The sequence below is a fragment of the Rattus norvegicus genome, chromosome 1 (assembly GCF_036323735.1).
Source record: "Rattus norvegicus strain BN/NHsdMcwi chromosome 1, GRCr8, whole genome shotgun sequence".
NCBI lineage: Eukaryota > Metazoa > Chordata > Mammalia > Rodentia > Muridae > Rattus > Rattus norvegicus.
This window is the reverse complement of record NC_086019.1, coordinates 247,551,707-247,574,429: the sequence shown is the minus strand read 5'-3', so window position 1 is coordinate 247,574,429 and position 22,723 is coordinate 247,551,707. Positions and strand designations below refer to the sequence as shown.

Here is a 22,723-nt window from a genome sequence, read left to right as displayed (position 1 = left end):
TGAAGAACTGAGACTGCTCTAACTAAAACAACATGCTGAATCCTGGTATCATCTTTCCAGTATTGTTCCACTTTTGTTCACCACCTGTGCCCTTACCTGTGACATACCTGTGACATGTGGGTACTTCATCAGAAGCAGGAGAGCATATCTCAATGTTGTGCTCATTGTCTCTGTCCCTGCACCAATGAGATCCATGATACTGCATGTCAGATTTTCATGTGAATATTCTGATTGTTCGATGTTGTTTGCCTATAAATAATTTGATGCGGAAATCTAGTAAATTACTTACCAACACAACTTATTACAGTGAATCTACAGTTGTACATTTGAATGTTTGTACAATTTGTACAGTTGAATAGTTGATATTGAGGTTTTAAAATTCAAGAGAAAGTACATAGTTCAATGGCTATTCCAACTGAATAGAAATTCACCGAGTTGAATAGATTTTGGGTATAATTTTTCACATGATATATTTATTCATTTACAAGGTTACTTTATACTAAACCTTATATAGTTTTTAAAGTTTTATGGTGATGGTAACAAAGACCCTAGAATATAGAGTAGAGGAGAAATAAACATATCCTTTCGATTATGATATATATATATATATATGTATAAATAGATAGAGAGTTACAGGAAAACACAAGTAAACAGGTAAACAAATTGAAAATGGAAATAGAAACAATAAAGAAAGCACAAAGGGAGGCAACTCTGAATTTATAATACCTAAGGAAGATACAAGGAGTCATAGATACAAGCATCACCAACAGAATACAAGAGATAGAAGAGAGAATTTCAGGGGCAGAAAGTACCATAGAAAATATCGACACAACTGTCAAAGATAATGTAAAACACAAAAAGGTCCTAGCCCAAAGCATACAGGAAATCCAGGACACAATGCAAAGAGCAAACCTAAGGATAGTAGGTATAGAAGAAAGTGAAGACTCCCAACTCAAAGGGCCAGTAAATATATTCAACAAAATAATAGAGGAAAATTTTCCTAACCTAAAGAAAGATATGCCCATAAATATACAAGAAGCCTACACAACTCCAAATAGATTAGACCAGAAGAGAATTTCTTCTAATCACATAATAGTTAAAACACCAAATGCACAAAACAAAGAGAGAATATTAAAAGCAGTAAAAATTGTCAAAGTGACATATAAAGGCGGAACTACAAAAATTATACCAGACTTTTCACCAGAGACTATGAAATCCAGAAGATTCTGGACAGATATAACACAGACCCTAAGAGAACACAAATGCCAGCCCAAGTTACTGTATCCAGCAAAACTCTCAATTAACATAAATGCAGAAATTAAGATATTCCATGACAAAACCAAATTTGTGCAATATCTTTCTACAAATCCAGGTCTACAAAGGATAATGTATGGAAAACTCCAACACAAGGAGAGAAATTACACTGTACAGAAAGCAAGTATATAATTTACTTGCAATGAAACCAAAAGAAAAATAAACAAACATAATTCCACCTCTAACAATGAAAATAACAGGAAGTGACAATCCCTATTCCTTAATATCTCTCAACATCAACGGACTCAATTCCCTAATAAAAAGACATAGACTAACAGACTGGACAGGTAAGTAGGACCCAGGATGTTGCTGCATGCAAGAAACACATCTCAGAGACAAAGACAGACACTACCTCAGAGTAAATGGCTAGAAAACACCTTTTCAATCAAATGGCCCAAAGAAACAAGCAGGAGTTTCATTCTAATATCAAATAAAATTGACTTTCAACCAAAAGTCATTCAAGAAGATAAGAAGGAAACTTCATATTCATCAAAGAAAAAATCCACCAAGATGAACTCTCAATCCTAAATATCTATGTTCCAAATGGAAGGGCACCTACATTCATAAAAGAAACCTTACCTAAGCTCAAAGCACACATAGCACCTCACATGATAATAGTAAGTGATTTCAACACCCAACTGTCATCAATGGATAATATAAAATAGAGGAATCTCGAATGACTGAGAAGCACCTAAAGAAATGTTCAAAGTCCTTAATGGTCAGAGAAATGCAAATCAAAACAACCCTGAGATTCCACATCACACCAGTCAGAATGGCTAAGATCAAAACCTCAGGTGACAACACATGTTGGCAAGGATGTGGAAAAAGAGGAACACTCTTCCATTGCTAGTGGAATTGCAAACTGGTACAACTCTGGAAATCAATTTAATGTTTCCTCAAAAAATTGGAAATAGACCTAAAGACTCAGAAATACCCCACTTTGGAATATACCCCAAATATGCACCACTATGACATAGGGACACATGTTCCACTCTGTTTTAGTGGCCTTATTTGTGATAGCCAGAAACTGGCAACAATCCAGATGTCTCATGACAGAACAATGAATACAGAAAATGTGGTTCATTTACACAATGAAGTACTACTCAGCTATTAAGAATGAGGAAATCCTTAGTAAACGCAAGGCCCTGGGTTCGGTCCCCAGCTCCGAAAAAAAGAAAAAAAAAGAATGAGGAAATCCTGAGTTTTTGCAGGCAAACCCTCAAGAGACTGGAGGCCCCAGGATGTTTAAAGGTCTGGTGGGGTGGGTGAAGTAGGGACATCCTTGTGGAAACATAGCAAGGGGGAGTGAAGGGTGGGTGGGTAGGAGATATGGGATGTGGAATTCTATGGGGTAGATTGGGAGAGGAATAAAATATGGATTATTAAAATAAATTGATTGAGGTAGATAGATAGATAGATAGATAGATAGATAGATAGATAGATAAATCAAAAGAGGCAATGATGTCTAATGGTGTGGACTCATACCATGTGAAACAAACTCTAAATAATTGGGCTACTCAAAATAGAATACCCCAAGACTGATGGGATTGGTAACAGCTGTACTAGATGCTGGCCCTGAATTGCAGTGGTTGTCATGGTTAAGAGAAGAAGCCAAAAATGTGGCACAACTCAATAGAACTAAGGAAATTAATAATGTAGTGAGGGATCAGTATATTACTGAAGGTTATTATGCTAATATACAAGAACAGGTATAATTTGAAGATGCAATCACAGAACTATGTTATTTAGAAGTTTTAAGAACTTGGAACAAATTTGAGAATCCAGATAAAAAACATTTCTAACTTTTTTACAAAATTTATATAAGGCTTAGGATAAGATTTCACTGTTTTTTGTTTTCTTTTTACAAAGATTGATCCCAGTGGCAAACATAATCATATCTAATCAGAATCAAGGTGTTGGTAGAGAACCTAAAATTCAATAATTGGAATTAAGAATGTGGAAAAGTTATTACACCACTAAAATCATAGAAAATGTTCAAGGATGAACAGAAAAAAAAAAGAATACAAATGCTATTGGTTCGAAAGTGTACTATCCTAGACACCCCAAGATCTCTCAGACACTAGCCCACCAACCAGGCAGCATACACCAGTTGATATGAGGCCCCCAACACATGTAAAGTGGAGGACTGCCAGGACCATATTCAGTCAGGAAAGATGCACCTAACGCTCAAGGATTGGAGGCCCCAGGGAGGAGCAGGATGTTGGGGTGGGGGAATGAAGACATCCTTGTGGAGTGGAGGGGAGGACATTTGGTATGTGAAACAATCTGAGGATGGACTGGGAGGGGATAAATTCTGGAGTTTAAAAAAAATAAAGAAAATATGCAATTAACATAGATGATGACATTGCTCAGCTGTTATTATTTTTCTATGTTAATGATAAAGCTGTTCCAGTTGAAAGATCAGAAGAGTTTGGAATTACAGGAAAACATGAATTCTTGCAGTTATTAATCACCAGAGTCCAATAATAAAGTCACAAGTGAATGATATTGAAATAGAAGATGTATTGCATACAGAAGCCAATGTAACTATTATTTCACACAAACCTTTGGTTTCATAATGGCCACTTCAAAAAAATATCTAGGTATTGAAAAGTCACCTCACATAAAACAAACTTGTGATACCTTACACGTGTGGGACTAGAAGGTTAAATAGGAAAGTTAAAACCTTATATGACTGACAAAGTCCTGGACTTATAGTGATGACTTTCAGTACAGCGCTGGGGAACTCATATTAATATTCTCTCGATACCAAATACAGTCCCTAAAATTAAGGGTGAAATGGAACATACTCCTTGGGAAATTACAGAAAAATAACATCCAAAACAACCATATACTTTGCAGTTTATCCAAACAGAACACAACAAGAACTGAGTTTTCAATTATATAAGAGAAAGTATTTTAGAAAAGATTTTCTTGGTACACAAAGTAAAAATATTCTATGTTTTGTGTAATCACTAAAAATTGTCAAAGAGCTTATAGAAACTATTTGGGGGAAATTAACAACAATATCTTAAAAGCAAGCATCTTTAGCTTATAAAAAGCACTAATTGAATTCTGTGTTTTGGAAAAGGAACATCAATTCTTTAACCACCTATAATCTATTCTGATGCAAAAATTTGGGAATGCCTAGTTATAAGTCAGAAACTGATAGAAGGCCCATATAATTCACTTCAAAAATCAGAGTGTTATGTAATTATCATTGAATTATTAGATTTTCCTGAAACTCTGAATATAATTACTGATTCTAAATATGTCGAGTTATTTTAAATATAGAAACAGATGAATTTTAATAGATAATTCAGAATTATCCTTGTTATTTAAGCAAATGCAATAAGCAATCATAAATGGAAACTATACATCATATTAACCATCTTCTATCTCATATATACAAGCTTGCAAAATACTTTGACAAAAGAAATGAAAACGCTGATCAATTGTTAGTAGGAAATATATTGGTAACCCCAAAATATCACATTTAATCTCAAGTTAACAGTAAATGTTTAAAGAAAAACTTTTCTATCTCCTGGAAACAAACTGAGGTAATTACAATAAAATGTTCTACTGGCCCTTTGTATAACCCAACTCCACTTCCTGCTGGAATCAACTTTAAGAGTACCAAAACAAATGAAAACTGGCAGGTGGACATGTTTCATCTCGCAGAACTAGAAAATTAAAGTTTATACGCCATACAAAAAAGGACAGCAGCTGAAATACATGGGGTTATAGAAAAAACTGGAATTAAATCATCCTGTGGACTATAAGAATGTGTTAACATCAGAGAATGTTTTGTCTTAAGGACATGGACTTGTTTATATTTTTTCAAAAAGAAACTATGAATACTAAAAAACTAATAAATCTCAGAGTTAAGCATGGGAGATATTCTGGAAACCTAGACCACTGATCCCAAAAGAGGAAAGAACAGAGCCTATCAAGTCACTGCTTTCTTCTGCAAGTAGGAAAAGCCTGAATGAGAAACATTTACCATATATTTCTGAAAGACCTATGAGCAGGGTTTTGATCTCCTGCAGTACAGAGCCATCCACAATGCTGAGCAACAATAGGACTGTGAACTGGACTTTAAAAAGACTCTTCTGAATACTACATCTTGAATTACCAAGTTGAGACAACCCAAAAGTTCACAAAGGTGTGGGCACAGACTAAAACACTGCAGCAAGGAACTCCAGAATAGAAGATTATAGAATATCAGATAGTCTCTACATATAAAAGGTTCAGGAAGCAGAATCCATGTTACAGAAAAGAAAAGCATCACTGCTAGGTTTTTATCTCAGTTGTGGATAGGATACTGAAAGGTCAACAGAAAGACCACATCAAACACCTAAGAACCCTGGAAAGGACATTGGGAAAAATGGAAAAGCAGCTTCAAAACTGCATAATCAGTAGCTAAAACAAATGACAGGAAATAGAAGGTGCTTTATTTTGCAAAGTTATCCCTTTAATGGATGACAGATGGCTAGTCAACTAACTCTTTTCGAATTATTATTCTCTAGAACTGCTTCATACTATGACCTTTAGTGTCAGTTGCCTCTTGGAATTCTGGGAATGGGAGAGGTTACAAAAACATAACAGAGGCTGAAAGTTGACTAGTAATATTGGACACTAGAAAACTGAACATGTCCCACAGATCCCTGAACCCAAATCCTGTGGGGGCGAAAGTGGGCCCTCAGAGTGTAGACACTCCTGAGAACTCAGAGGAGACAACCACTTTCTGCCCACACACCTGACCCAAGAGGAAATCACCTAGTGCCATCAGTGACCTCCGGGCAAAGGGACCTAGAAGCAGTCAGGGGCAGGACCCTTCAGGTTTCTGCCTGTTCCCAAGATTGCCTAAACACCGAAGAGTAGAGGTAAGACCATCTTTTTGCTCCAAGCAACCTGCCTGGTAAACTCAGGACACACAAAGGCAGAGGTACTCTGGAACAGTGCACTTCTAGTTTCTGACTGTTCCCAGAACTGAACTGAACCGATGCCACAACTGAAACCCCAGAAGCACAGATAATCCTGAGACCTCAGAACAGACCTCCACTTCTGCACACTTCTGTTCACATACCTGGACTCAGAGGAAACTGCATGGTACTTCTAGATACAAGAATATAGGCACAGTCAGCAGCAGGAACAGAGGTTTCTGCCTGTGCCAGGAACTGAACTTAACAGTTCACACAGTTCACTGCACCCAAATTCCCTAGGTAAGAGAGCAGGGTCCTCAGAAGTGTGGACACTCCTGAGAAATCAGAGGAAACAACTACTTTCTGCCCACATTTCTGACCCAAGAGGAAATTGCCTAGTGCCATCTGTGCCCACTGGGCACAGGAACCTGGGAGCAGTCAGAGGCAGGACCTTTTTGGATTCTGCCTGCATGGAGAGTAGAAAGCCAGTCATGAGGAGCACTTATACAATGGAGAGCAGAGCTCTATGTTCCCAGATCAGGATGAAAGAAAACAGGTCTACAGGAGTGCTGACACACAGGCCAACAGGGAGGTCAAGCCACTGTCAGAGACAGCAAGTCAAGCTAACACCAGGGACAAAATGATGGTGAGAGGCAAGCAAAGGAGATTAAGCAACAGAATCTAAGACTACCAGGCATCTTCAGAGCACAGTACTCCAAACAAAGCAAGTTGTGGATATCCAACCATACCAGAAAAGCAAGACTTAGATTTAAAACTAAATTTTATGATGATAATAAAGAACTTTAAGAAGGACATAAAGAATTCCCTTAAAGAAATGCAGGGCAAGACGAATAATAAGTAGAAGGAATTAAAGAGGAAACACAAAAATACCTTAAAGAATTTCAGGAAAGCACAACCAAACGGGTGAAGGAATTGAACAAACCATCCAGGGTTAAAAAAATGGAAATAAGAACAATAAAAAAGCACAAAGGGAGACATCACTGGAGATAGAAAATCTAGGGAAGAGATCAGGAGTCATAGGTGCAAGCATCACCAATAGAATACAAGAGAGAAAGGAGAGAATCTCAGGGGCAGAAAATACTATAGAAAACATTGGCAAGAAAATCAAAGATAATGTAAAATGCAAAATGTTCCTATCCCAAAACATCCAGGAAATCCAGGACACAATGAAAGCATCAAACCTAAGAATAATAGGTATAGAAGAGAGTGAAGACTCCCAAATTAAAGGGACAGTAAATATCTTCATCAAAATTATAGAAGAAAACATCCCTAACCTAAAGAATGAGATGCCAATAAAAATACCAGAAGCCTACAGAACTCCAAATAGATTGAAACAAAAGAGAAATTTCTCCCATCACATAATATTTAAACACAAAATGCACAAAGCAAAGAAATAATATTAAAAGGAGTAGGGGAAAAAGGTCAAGTAACATATAGAGGCAAACCTATAAGAATTATTTCAGACTTCTCGCCAGAGGCTATGAAAGCAAGAAAATCCTAGGCAGATGTCATACAGACCATAAGAAAACAGAGATGCCATGCTAGGCTAATATATCCAGCAAAACTCTCAATTAATGTAGGTGGAAAAACAAAAGCATTCCATGACAAAAATAGATTTACACAATATCTTTCTATACATCCAGCCCTACAAAAAGATAATAGACATAAAACCCCAATACAAGGAGGAAAACTGCACCCTAGAAAATATAAGAAATTAATCTTGCAATGAAACTGAAATAAGAGAGACACACAAAAATAATTTTTCCTCTAACAACAAAATAACAGGAAGCAACAATCACTATTCCTTAATATCTTGTAACATCAATGGACTCAATTCCCCAACAAAAAGATATAGACTAACAGACAAGACACAGCATTTTGCTACATAAAAGAAATACATCTCAGAGTCAAAGACAGACAATACCTCAGAGTAAGAGGTAAAATTCCAATAAAAATTGTTTGAAGAAATAGGCTGGAATAGCCATTCTAATATCAAATAAAATCAACTTTCAAACAAGAGATATCAAAAAAGTTAAGGAAGGACACTTCAGATTCCTCAATGGAAAAATCCACCAAGATGAACTCTCAATCCTATATATTTATGCTCCAAATTCAAGATTACCTACATCCATAAAAGAAATCACACATTATGCTTCACACAATAATACTAGAAGATTTCAACACACCACTCTCATCAATGGAGGAATCATGGAAACAGAATTAAACAGTGACACAGAGAAACTAACAGAAGTTATTAACCAAATGGAATTAACAGATATTTATAGAACATTTCATCCTAAAAAAAAAAAACGGATATACCACTTTCTCAGCATATCATGGTACCTTCTCCGAAATTGACCATATAATTGGCCACAAAACAGTCTTTAACAAATACAAGAAGGTAGAAATAATCCCATGCATCCTATGAGATCACCATGGACTAAGGCTGGTCTTCAATAACAACAAGACAAGAGAAAGCCCACATGTACATGGCAGTTGAACAACTCTCTAGTCAATGATAACATGGTCAAGGAAGAGATAAAGAAAGAAATTAAAGACTTTTTAGAATTTAATAAAAATGAAGGCACAACATACCCAAACTTATGAGACACAATGAAAGCACACCAAAAATTCTACGACAAAAAGAAGCAAATACACCCAGGAAGACAGGAAATACTCAAATTCAGGGCTGAAATCAAACAGAAAACAAGGACTATACAAAGAATCAAGAAAACCAGGAGCTGATTCTTTGAGAAAATCAACAAGATAGATAAACCCTTAGCCAGACTAACCAGAAGGCAAAGATAGCATATCGAAATTAACAAAATCAGAAATGTAAAGGGAGACAAAAACAACAGAATTGGAGGAAATCCAAAAAACCATCAGATCCTACTACAAAAGCCTATATTCAACAAAACTGGAAAATTTGACTGAAATGGACAATTTTCTAGACAGATACCAGCTACCAAAGTTAAATTAGGAACAGATAAACTACCTAAATAACCCCCATAACTCCTAAAGAAATAAAAGCAATTATCAAAAGTCTCCCAACCAAAAAGGGACCAGAACCAGATGGGTTCAGTGCACACATCTATTAGACCTCGTAGAAGACCTAATACCAATACTGTCAAAACTATTACAGAAAATAGAAACAGACTGAACACTATCAAATTCTTTCTATGAAGGCACAGTTATATTTATGCCTAAATCACACAAAGACCCAACAAAGAAAGAGAACTTCAGACAATTTTCCTTATGATTATTGACACAAAAATACTCAATAAAATTCTTGCAAAACGAATCCAAGAAAACATCAAAACTATCATTCATCACAATCTAGTAGGCTTCATCTAAGGGATGCAGGGATAGTTCAATATATGGAAATGCATCAACGTAATCCCCCACATAAACAAACTCAAAGATAAAAATCACATGATCATCTCATTAGATGCTGAGAAAGCATTTGTCAAAATTCAACACCCCTTCATGATAAAAGACCTGGGAAGTTCAGGAATTCAAGGAACATCAACGAAATGAGGTCAAAGGGATGAAAAATAGGAAAGAAAGAAGTCAAAATATCACTATTTGCAGATGATATGGTAGTATACTTAAGCTACCTCAAAAGTTCCACCAGAGAACTACTAATCCTGAAAAACAAAGTGGGTAGGTATAACATTAAATCAAACAAATCAGGACCCTTCTTCTACTCAAAGAATAAACAGACTGAGAAAGAAATTAGGGAATTGACACCCTTCACAATAGTCCCAAATACCATAATACCTCAGAGGGACTCCAACCGAGGAAATGAAAGATCTGTATGAGAAGACCTTCAAGTCTCTGAAGAAAGAAATTGAAGAAGATCTCAGAAGATGGAAGGACCTCCCATGCTCATGGATTTGCAGAATTAGTATAGTAAAAATGGCCCTTTTGACAAAAGCAATCTACAGATTCAATGCAATTCTCATCAAAATTCCAAACCAATTCACAAACACATGTTCCATTATGTTCATAGCAGCCTTATTTATAATAGCCAGAAGCTGGAAAGAACCCAGATGCCGTTAAACAGAAGAATAGATACAGAAAACGTGGTACATCTACAAAATGGAGTACTGTTCAGCTATCAAAAACAATGACTTCAAGTAATTCACCCGCCAATGGATTAAACTTGAAAATATCATCCTGAGTGAGGTAACGCAACCAAAAAAAATGCACATTATGTAAGTGGATATTAGCCCAAAAGCTCAAATTATCCAAGATACAATCCACAGGCCATATGAAGCTCAAGAAGAATGGTTACCAAAGTAGGGATATTTCACTCCTTAAAAGGAGGAACAAAAATATTCATAGGAGGGGATATGGAATCAAAGTTTGGTGGCCCATATATATACAGCCACCAAAACTAGAAAAGATTGATGAAGCTAAGAAGTGCATGCTGACAGGAACTGGATATAGATGTCTCCAGAGAGATACAGTAAGTGCATGGCAAATACAGAGGCAAATTCTAGCAGTAAACCTTTGAACTGAGAATAGGTCCCCCGTTGGAAGAATTAGAGAAAGGATTGAAAGAGGTGAAGGGACTTGCAACCCCAGAAGAACAACACTGCTAACCAACTAGAATTTCCAGGGACTAAACCACTACCCAAAGAACATATTCGGATTGACCCATGGCTCCAGCTGCATATTTAGCAGAGAATGCCCTTGTTGGGCACCAGTGGAAGGAGAAGCCCTTGATCCTGCCAAGCCCTTGACCCCCGGTGTAGGGAAATATCATGGGGTGGTGGGGGCTTGCATGAAGGGAGGGAGTGGATGGGGAGGGGAGCACTCTCATAGAAGAAGGGCAGGGGAATACTATTGGGGGCTTATATCTCTGAAACCAGGAAAAGGAATAACATTTGAAATGTAAATTAAAAACCCAGTAAAATAAAAATAAAAAATAGAAGATTGCAGACTAAACAGGAGAATAGACCAAGAGACAAAAGAGTAGGATCAGAGAGTAGAAGAGAAGACTGCTGCTGAGAGTTGTCCCAGGGGAATCTGAACTGTGCCACAGAAGTTACTGCCAAGAGACACTTAGAAGAACCTAAACGCAAAATAACAAAATAAGAAATAAAATAAAATCTACAAGACATCACAGGACATCAGGGGTTTTCATAAGTGGTTACATAGTGATAAGATGCTCTCCAAACAGCAGAAACTGGCACTTGTAGTGTTTTGTAGGCACATAAAATACCACCATAAAATAAAAGAAACAGGGTTATTGCCCTGAGGTACCAATTAAACATCCTGATCTGACTTTCTGAATTATAATCTTACAAGAATACAAATTTAAAGGACACAGATGAGACAAAATAGTCATTCAAGAGAAATCAAATTACAGCAGAATCAAAGACATTAAACACTTGGATAGTAAGTACTGCTATACAATTACAGGAGTGAAGAAATCATGGTGGTGGACTAGCAAAAGAAAGTTAAGATCAGTGGAGCAGAATCGATGTGCACAAACAACCCCAAAAATCTATTGTCAACACATTTATACAGAGTCTGAAGAAAATTCAGTTGAGAAATGTCTTTTGCGCAAACTGTATGGTGCGAACACAGTCCATGCTACCAGGATAAGCAACAGATACCACTCTTCAATCACTTCTGGTGAATATTAACTTGAGGTTATACTCAAAGTCTTGCTCTTTGATACACTAACTCTTCCCACAACATGCCTTTTCATATACCATTCAGTCGTTCAGAAATTAGCTTCTATACCTATCATTATAAAATAAACAATATAGCTAGATAAAGTTTAATCCGCTAGACATGCAGGAAATCTAGCCACACAATATGTGCATTTATGGTGCCAATATGCATACTTCCATGACAGTTGGTTGCTTTTTACTTGATTAGAATTTTTTTCATTTTATTGTTATTCTACCTATCTACATTGCAAATGTTATCCCCCTTCTCTGTTTCCCCTCCATAAGCCCCATATCCCGTCCTCCCACCTCCCTTCTTCCATAAGGGTCCTCCTCCACCTGCCCACCTACTCCTGCCTCAGCACCCTAGCATTCCATCACCATGAATCATCAGGCCTCTAGAGGGCCAAGAGGTTACCCTCCCAGTGATGCCAGATAAATCAATCAATCTTCTGCTACATATCTGGAGTCATAGGTACCCCCTGTATACTCTTTGGTTGGTGTTTTAGTCCTTGGGAACTCTTAGTCGGGTTGTTTGGTTGATATTCTTGTTGTTCTTATAAGGTTACAAACCCCTTCAGCTCCTATAGTCCTTGCCCTAACTTCTCCATTTGGGTCCCTATGTGTAGTCTAATATTTGACTGTATACATCTGCATCTGTATTTGTCTGGTTCTTGTAGAGCCTCTCAGGGGACAGCTATAACAGGCTTCTCTCAGGAAACACTTCTTGGCATCAGCAATAGTGTCTGGGTTTGGTGTCAGCCGATGGGATGGATCCCTAGGTAGGGCAGTCTCTGGATGGCCTTTCCTTCAGTTTCTGCTCCACCCTTTGTCCCTTCATTTCCTTTTGACAGGAGGAATTCTGGATTAATATTTTTGAGGTGGGTGGGTGGTCCCATCCCTCAACCTGGGGCCATACTTATCCACTGGATATGGTCTCTATAGGTTCTATCTCCCCTTTGTTGGGTATTTTGCCTAATGTCCTACCTGTAGGGTCCTGGAAACCTCTTGTGTCCCTGGCATCTGGGACTTTCAAGTGGCTACTCCCCAGTTCCCCCTCCCCCATTTCTACACATTTACCTTCAAATTTTGATTCTTTGTACTTCTTCCCAATCTCCTCCCTTATCTGAACTGCCCTCACTTTCCCCTCACCCTCCTCTCTCCCTCCCAGATACCTGTCTCCCTCTACTTCCCAGAGATTATTCTCTTCCCCTACTGAATAGGACTGTAGCATCCACACTTTTTTTACATTTTTCCAATCTTATCTGCCCTTTGGCTTGTTTTCTCCACAACTGCAGTGGAGTTAATGTGCTCTGATTAACAAATTCCCTTAATATCACAAGTATCTGTATGCTACATTCTAACATATAACATATACAGAAATCTTTTTCAAAGTATACTGACGTCAAACATCTCTGACAAACGTTTCAATGTTCAACAAACCAGAAAATGTTTGAAAAATAAAATAATCTTATATTAACATTTTACCTGTTTTTGTTTAATCAGGTAATAATCAACAAAATCACGAGGGTTTGTAACATCCAATGATTCCTGGTGTTCTTCTATTTTCTTCAACAAATAGCTTTTCATATAATCAATATTTTTTGCTATTTTGTGATGAGTTCCAGGAAAATAGTCAATGAGTGAAGGAAAACTATTGTAGACCTATAAAACCAGACCAATAATTTATTTTGTTAATATGTGTTGCTTTAATTTTATTTATGTGTGCGTGTATGTGTGTGAATATGTGTATGTATTTGTGTGCCTGTGTGTCATTGTTTGTGCTTGTGTATCTGTGTGTGTCTATACATACACATGCAAGTGTATGATATATGGATGGGTGCCTTTGAAGGCCAGATGTATTAGAGCCTCTGAAACTAGTGGTTGTGAACCACCTGGCATGGGTACTGAAGATTGGACTCAGATCCTTTGGAAGGTAACACACAACCTTAAGGACTGATGCATCTCTTCAGTCCCTGACTATAGGCATAATATATTGTGTACTGTGTAAAATGTATCCTTCTATCACTCAAATGCTGATTACCCTATCCTACTCTCTTGTTTCAATCTGAGACAGCGTTATACTGCTTATGTTAAGCAACTCTTGTATGAGGTTTGTGTAAACAAGGTTCATCATTTATTCTCTGACTTGTCCATAAAAGCTGGAAATAACTAGGCAATAGAAAGTATAGGGCAGGACTTTTACCAGCCAGGGGATAAGGAAGAGAAAGGAAGAGAGGATTCAGCATGAGGAAGGGATCTAGACAGACATAAAAAGCAATATACATTTGAATTCCAGATAGTCAAACCAATCCAAAAATTCAAATGGTTGGGGATTTTGCTGGTAGACAGACAGATTTGATTAGAGAATTACAATATAATTTTAATGCTAGATATTATGTTTTAACTTGGAAACTGTCTTGATCTATCTGTGTCATTGTTGGGCAACTAGCTAAGATAAAGAAAAGCACCCTCTGTGCTAATTTACTACACACATACAAAATGATATTCACTATACATTTGCCAAAGAATCCTTTTCAATGGATAGATTTGAAGAAATGCACATATCTAAAATATATACAATGTCCAGCATGGGTTTATGAATGCAGACATGAATAAAAATGGTGTCTAACATAAAGAAATGCATTTCATTTCAGGCATGGAATAATGTAATGCCCTCTGAGTATAGAAAGAATTGGGTGAAAAATTCCTGACCAATTGATCAAAGATCATAAGTTTCCACATTATTGAGTTTGAAATATGATATGTTAATTATTGCCATTTATAGTATTCAGATGATAGCAGAAGGGAAGTGTTAAGTGACTTGATTTACAGAACAAAAGGTATATTTAACTTCCTAAAACCAGTCTCAGCAAAGAGTGAATATTCAGAAGTGGTTGGGGTTCCTAAGAGCCTTGAATGCAAATGTACATCATACCACTTACAAGATTCTCTATGACCACAAAGTTATTATGCAGAATTCAGGAGATGCTAATTCGAGCTATGACAACCATGTAAGGACATTTGTGGTCTACACAGCATTGAACTATTCATATTCTATTTCTACCTGTCACCTCATCACTAGGATTGTGGCTCAAAAATCAAAGCATTGAAAATAAACATGCTTTCAAGGCAGATTTCATTGCCACTGATATTCTTTCTCCTTACGAGAATATTGATTCTAAACTAAGGTATTTCTGCCCAGAAATATGATGAGCATTGCTTAGTAGTTTAAAGACAACAAGAATGTTGCATTGAATAATGTCCTGTGATTTTTTGGGCACACTTTAAGTGTATTAAATGTTGTGCTTTATACCAACAGTTCTCTGTACATTCATGGGAAGATCAATGAATATTCTTTACATAATACATTGGTCAGAACCAAGGTGTCTTATCACATCACTTTTTGGGAAATATTGAATTAGATCTGTGCCAGTAAAGTATCATTTGTGTTCTCACAAGTTAAAAAAATATTGACATCACCTGCATCCATGGGGAGCTCATAATCTTGAGATTCTCATTCACTTTTTCCATGAACGTAAGCATTTCCTTATCTTTATAATCAAAATAATTCTGGAAAGTAATGGAGCAGATGACATTGCATGGAGCACAGTTCAGGATTAAGGAGGGGTCACAGGGTGAGCCTGAAGATTTAGAAAAAATTAGAAAAATACCATTAAAATAGACAAATAAGACACGTTGTTTCTGTTAAAAGGTAAATATTCTTTAGGAGTTTTAAATCATATCTTGCCTACAATTTTCCTAATAGCTAAGCATTTATTATATATAAAATTCACATATCTCTTTGATCTTAAACCTGAGGTGATTTTTCTAGGGAGAAGCAAAATTTATAGGTTTGTAAATATTTTCCAATATCATCAAATTTCTGTGCTGATATAGTGCTTACAATTTTGCATCATATTGAGGTATATGATCTTACAGGTTTAAAACTCTTAAGGAAAATCTATTATACCAATTCAACAGTTTTAACTCTCTTCTGTACTGAAAGGAAACAAAAACGTTATAATAAAATTTTCATGTATTCAGAGATTCAGAGCAGAATTTTATCTTACTTCACTGCCTATAGGCTATTTGATACTCAGAAGGAAATAGAAAAGTGTATACCTGGAAGTTGTGTATCCACAATCAATAAATCAAAAAAGCAACTATTGATCCAAAAAAGGAGGAGAGGACCACACTACAGGTGGTTTCCGTATGAGAGGAAAAACCATGATGAGAACTGCTCCTTGCTATACAAGAAGATGGTGCAACTCCAAGAACAGCCAGTTCTCTGTGGATTTGTTGATATGACTAAATTAAATATAAAATTTTACCGTACATATTCTAGGAGGGGAAAAACATGAAAGAATTGATAGAGACTTCTATATTCATTTTGTCACCTGAAAGCGATATATTTTGCTGAGTGCCATGTCTTGCATTCACAATTTTGTACCATAGGCCAAAGTTTCAGGGTGCTTAGGGCAAAGATTAAGAAATTTCACAAAGGAACTCAACAACACAAGGTGCTAGAAGATAAGACAGTCCATAGGTAGACATTTTTAGCTAATGGTACCCAAGTCATGGAAAAGAGAAGTGTCAGTACTAGGTCTTTATCTCAGCTGTAGACAGGATTCTGAGAGATAAACAGAAAGGATCGCATATAGATACCCGAGAACCCTCAGAAAGACATTGGAAAGAATGGAGAATTGGTTTCAAAACTGCATAGTTAGGGGGATCACCAGACACACTTTCCTTACTTCTGTGACCACCAAGCATGTTAGTGGTGCACTCCTATATTTGTAGGTAAGCATTTATATAAAGAAACTAAAAATAAACACAAATATTTAAGTAACAATTCTGGAGAAGGAAGGAATAGGAAAAACTGAAATAGAATTTACAGAAAGGTGATGGTATGTGAGCATGTTCAAAGCACATGGTACACTACAATAAGGATCTTTATGAAACCCTCACTATATATACTATTAGTATTGATCTTTTTTACAAGAGAACTAAATAACAAGCATGTTCAATCACACTTTACACAAAATGTCTGGGGGAAAACGAGATTTATACTTTTGTAAACATTTTCAAAAATCATCATCATCAAATTTCTGTGTAAATATAATGCTTAAAATTATGCATCACATTGATGTCAATAATATTACAGGTTCAAAATTCATAAGAAAATTCTTTTTTTTAGTTCTGTGAATACATCACAGAAGCGTTGTGTTGTGTTGTGTGTGTGTGTCTGTGTGTGTGTTGTGTTGTGTGTGTGTGTGTGTGTGTGTGTGTTTATACTTAGGGAGATCTGGAAAGCATGTCATATGTCATGGAGCTACCTTATATAGTTGCTGGGAACCCATTGCTTCTCCTCTGGAGAAACATACTCTCCTAGGTGATAAGCCATCTCTCAGGGAAGTTTCTTCTGATGTCCTTTCTATAGAGAATTTTTTTGATCAAATGATCAGTAGTCTTTATTTTCCAGGTGATCCTTAATTTAAGTCTGAAGACTTCACATAGGGATCATTAAATTACCACTTTTCTGAATAAATTAATGAACATTTAAATAAAATAAAATCCTTACAATTGCTGTTAGTATACTGGACTTTTAAAACATAATTATATTCTATATTGTCAAGTAATGTTTTAATTTACCAAAAAGGAGTGGAAGATAAACATTTGGGAATTTTCAAGAGTGTATACATGCTACCCACAGGTTAAATTTGATTTTTCGTTCTTTCCTTTCTCTTTATTTGGAAGACTAACTTAAAAATCATTAGAAATCAAATGGCTAATCAAATTTTTCCTTCAGAAACTTGTTGAGTAGTACCATCCACTGTAGTAGGAAAAGAAAAATCTTTTTTCAGACAAACACTCACAAAGAGTTAACTTGTGTAGAAATGGCAGGCAGCAGAGTTAGTTGAAATAGTTGAGATTTAATTTAAAAAATGATTTAGTTTGAAAATATTTCCACAGCTTCTCTATGCATTTTTAAAGATCTGGGATGTCATATGTATTTTATTAGAACATACGTCAGAATTCTGAGTATATAAAAGAAGAAATAATTAAATTGACTATATTTCTTGATTTTTATTAATTAAAATGTCCCTGAATCTCTGGAATGAATACGACTAGATCATAAAGGATGGAGAGGTGAGATGGCTCCAAAGTTCCACCAATAGTCAAGAATTACTGGCACTTCTTAGTTCTTAAGACAGAATTATTTGACTTTCTTTAAAAGTATGGCTGTCTATAATATGTCAATTGTACTCTAGAAGAATGCCACACATACATGACATTTCTTAACCACTGTCAGAGAAGCTTCTGTTTATAGTAGATGATGACCAACACAGAGACAACAAGAGAACACAGAGCAAAGAATAAGAGACTTCAAAATGTTCAGTCCTAAATATAACTTATGTATTATCCTCCTTCCTTGAAAGATTCAGGGACCATTGAGAAATAGGGAACAGAAAGGTGGTGGATAACCACAAGGAAAAAATGTCTTCTGGGCACAGCAGGACAGCTGCACATATGAAGTCACAGCAAATATAATAGGATGAGCAAGACCTGTGCAAGCCAAAGTCATAACATATCCTAAAACGGTAGCTGGGCATGATGTGCTGTACATAGTGAAGGGATTATTTGCAATTATTAGCTTCTGGAAGAGGAAGTGTCAAATTCCTCTAAAAGTATAGCTGCCACACCTTATAAAAGATATCTCTTCTTAGAGCATATGTGGGACCATCACAGAAAGGCACAATTGGATACAATGCAGATATCAACAGATTGTAGGGATATCAACTTCAACCAACACATCTAAGTCTCAACTTCTCCATTTGTAGATCAGGGAACATGCAGAAGAGGAGGCAGAAACATTGTAAGAACAAGAATAGCATGAAATCTATTGTGAAAACTTGTCCTGGAAATGGCTGCAAAAATAATTAGAAAAATGACTGAATCATTAGGAGTGTTAATGTGGGAAGATAAAAAGCTCAGACGCTACTCTTAGACAGAGAGCTATATATGACTGATGGGGTGAGGAAAATTAACCTCTGTAATGATAAGCCCACTTATTGGTTTCATAAGTTGTTAATTGCTAGTGACTGGCTTTGTCATCCACATGGTGGGTAAACTGAACCATTGGAGGTCAGTGCTTAAAGTCACTGACAAGGGTTGATCCAGATACCTACAGGGGCTGCTGCTAAAGGCAGATTAGAGAAGTTGCTCAGCAGACATATTTGCTGAAGGAAGGGAACTTAATTGACTGGGTCTGGCACTCTATATTGCCAGTCCTCCGCCCCCCAAAAAAACAGCCAAACAACAACAACAAAAAAAAAAAAAAAACCCTATGAACTCTTTTAACTCCTTGGGGTCAGAGAGAAAGAGGATGAAAGAGAAAGTTCATACACACACACACACACACACACACACACACACACACACACTCACAGACAGAATGGACAAATCAAAAAGCAGAGTCCAACTTCATACACACAAATATGCTTGCATATATACATACAAACATACACACATGCATACAGATGATCAGACAGACAAATAAATATTCACCTATTGAATGGTTAGAAAAAAGCTTCAGCATGCAAAGTCCAAGTATTACATACATACATATATACATATATACATAGACACACACATACATACATACATACATACATACATACATACATACATACATACACACAACTGGTGGATGGAAGGAACAATGTTCCAAGTCCCATTTGCACAAACTCTACACACACACTTACAGCTGATGGCTGTGAGAGGCAATGTCCCAGCCAAACCATTCACATACACATAGTTGATGCATGAGAGAAACAATGTTCTAGCCACACCCTATCTTAGTTTATTCTTTCTTCTACAGCTCATATATCCCAGCAAAATCTTTCAAGCAGTATATAATTATAATGTGATTACATGTTAGTTTTCTTCTGGTGAATGATTATGAAGAAACAGTATGTTTTCTCCTAACTTTAGGAAATATAATATTACATAGCGCATGTAAAGATCAAATTAATCTTAAAAAATCATATGCATTCATAAACAAGCAACATCTATAGTTTAACAAAATGTAAGCAAGCAAGAGAGTTTCTCACGGTTTTTTCTCTTACTGGAAGGCAGCAATTTGCTGTTATAAAGAAAGAAGTATTACAATACTATTTATCTTTAAAAGTAATCCTGTAAAATCATAATCACAAATCTAAACTTTTATATAAAAATCAGTCATATCTATCTTTTTTATTAGACATATTTCTTCATTTACATTTCAAATGTTATTCCCTTTCCCGGTTTCCTGTCCATAATCACCCTCCCATTCTCTCTCCACCATAAGGATGTTTCCCCAATCAACCACCCCTCATAACCCCCCCAACATTCCCCTGAACCAGGAGTCCACCCTTGGCAGGACCAAGGGCTTCCCCTTCCACTGGTGCCACAACAAAGCTATTCTTTGCTACTTATTCAGTCAGAGCCCTGGATCAGTATATGGATGGTCGTTTAATCCCTGGAATTGCTGGTTGGTTGGCATTGCTGTACTTATGGGTTTGAAGACCCTTCAGCTCTTTCAACCCTTAGTCTAATTCCCCCAAAGGGGGCACCATTCTCAGTTCAGTGGTTTGTTGCTAGCCTTCACCTCTGTAATTGAAATACTCTGGTTGTGTATCTCAGGAGAGATGTATATGCAATCACTTTCAACATGCTCTTCATAACATCATCAATCTTATCTAGCTTTGGTGGCTGTATACATATGGGTCACATATGGGGCAGGCACTGAATGGCCATTTTTCAGTCACTGCTGTGAACTTTGCCTTCATATCCCCTCCTATGGACATTTTTGCTACCCCTCTTAAGAAGGAGTGATAGCATCTGCATTTTGGTCATCCTTCTTCTTGAGCTTCCTGTGGTCTGTGGATTGCATCGTGGGTAATTCGAGATTTTTGGCTAATATCCACTTATCACTGAGTGCATACCATACGTGTTTTTCTGTGATTGGGGTACCTCACTCAGGATGATATTTTCTAGTTCATTCCATCTGCCTATGAACTTCATGAAGTCATTGATTTTGATTACTGAGTAATAGTCCATTGTGTAGATGTACCACAATTTCTTAATACATTCCTTTGAAGGGCATCTGGGTTCTTTCCAGCTTCTGTTAGAAATAAGGCTGCTGTAAACATAGTGGAGCATGTGTCTTTGTTGTATGTTGGAGCATCTTTTGGGTACATGCCCAGCAGAAGTATAGCTGGCTCCTCAGGAAGTGCCATGTCCAATTTTCTGAGAAACCTCCAGACTAATTTCAAGAGTGGTTGAACCAGATTGCAGTCCCACCAAAAATGGAGGAGTATTCCTCTTTCTCCACATTCTTGCCAGCATCTGCTATCACCTGAGTTTTTCATCTTAGACTGACTGGTGTGAGGTGGAATCTCAGGGTTGTTTGGATTTGGAATTCTGCCTCTGAGTGTCTCGAGTCTACCAGGCAGGTCACTTGGAGCAGAAAAATAGGTCTTATCTCTGCTCTCAGGTGTGTAGGTGCTCCTGGTTACTGTCTTTCAGCTCTCGATGAAGGCAAGAATCAGAAGGGTCCTGTCCCTGACTGCTCCTAGTTCCCTGCATCCAGCAGGCACAGCTGGCACTACGTGATTCCCTCTTGGTGGGGTATGTGGGCAGAGAGTAGTCTCCTCTGATTTCTCAGAAGTGTCTGCACTTCTGTAGGTCCAACTCTCTCCCCTGAGGGATTGGGTTCAGGGAATTGTTTGTCCAGTTCAGTTCAGTTCTGGGCAAAGACCAGAATGGCAGGTATATGCAGCTGATTGTTCCTATATTCCTGTGTCCAGAGGCACTATGAAGTTTCCTCTTGAACAAGCAATATTGGGAAAAGTGGGTAGAAGTGGCAGTCTGCTTTGAGGTCTCAGGATGGTCTGCACTTTGGGTGTTCAGCTCTCTTACTCACAGTCATATCTGTCTTAAATCCTCAAAATGTACATCTACTCATCAACAATAGTTAATAAATCATATCGGAAAGCTGAATGCAAAAAATGATATATGAAATCAGTTATCACCAGTCCATCCTCAATGAGATGTAATGACATCAGAGAATAATGACACTGTTCTTGTTCCCTGACCATAAAAGGTCCCTAGCTTAACTAAAAGTGTACCTTTCTGAACTTCACACTGTTCCCTAAGATTTTTTTACATCGGAGACAGTAGTAAAAATTATCTCAACCAAGCTTAACTGACTTATTTTTCCCAAAGTTTTCTAAGGGTGGTAGTCATTGTTCACAATCTAAATCTCTAAGTTCTTCTCTAAGGTGGTGTTCCAGTAGTAATGCCAAAAATAAATCAGGCACTAATATTGTGAATGCCACCAAGACTTCCCAGTGAGGGAATGGAAGCCTGCTTAAAGTTTTCATATAACTCTTAAACTAAGAGTGCAACAAACAGAGCAGAACTCCATAACAGCATAATGTCCACGGGACACATAGGTCTCAGGGCTGTGACACAAAAAGGCCCTCCCATAGTGCTATGGTAACCCATGGACTGAATTACATAAATTCTAAAGCCATTTGTCATTTCTCCTGCATGACCCTTGGCAGAGCTGTTTGGTTGTAAAATCATATATAATGTATCCAACAAGCCTGATAGCATACCTGAAAACTCTAGAAAAAAATAAGCAAATACACCCAGGAGAAGTTGAATGTAGAAAATATCAAACAGTGCTGAAATCAACCATGTTGAAACAAAAATAATTATACAAAGAAT

General features: G+C 37.0%; 1 protein-coding gene across 3 annotated transcripts in view; it reads right to left on the bottom strand.

The window, feature by feature from the left end:
• The window catches only part of LOC134483996 (cytochrome P450 2C7-like), a 56,076-nt gene that overhangs the window by 22,113 nt on the left and 11,240 nt on the right, over window positions 1-22,723 (bottom strand). For 2 of the 3 annotated variants that reach the window (XM_063280346.1, XM_063280348.1), the window contains exons 4-6: window positions 15,428-15,588; window positions 13,433-13,609; window positions 108-249 (exon numbers count right to left, since the gene is read on the bottom strand). In XM_063280346.1, coding sequence (XP_063136416.1) covers window positions 108-249; window positions 13,433-13,609; window positions 15,428-15,588 — 480 coding nt within the window. Of the gene's footprint in view, window positions 1-96; window positions 250-13,432; window positions 13,610-15,427; window positions 15,589-22,723 lie in introns of all 3 variants that reach the window. The other variant, XM_063280349.1, reaches the window with a different exon arrangement.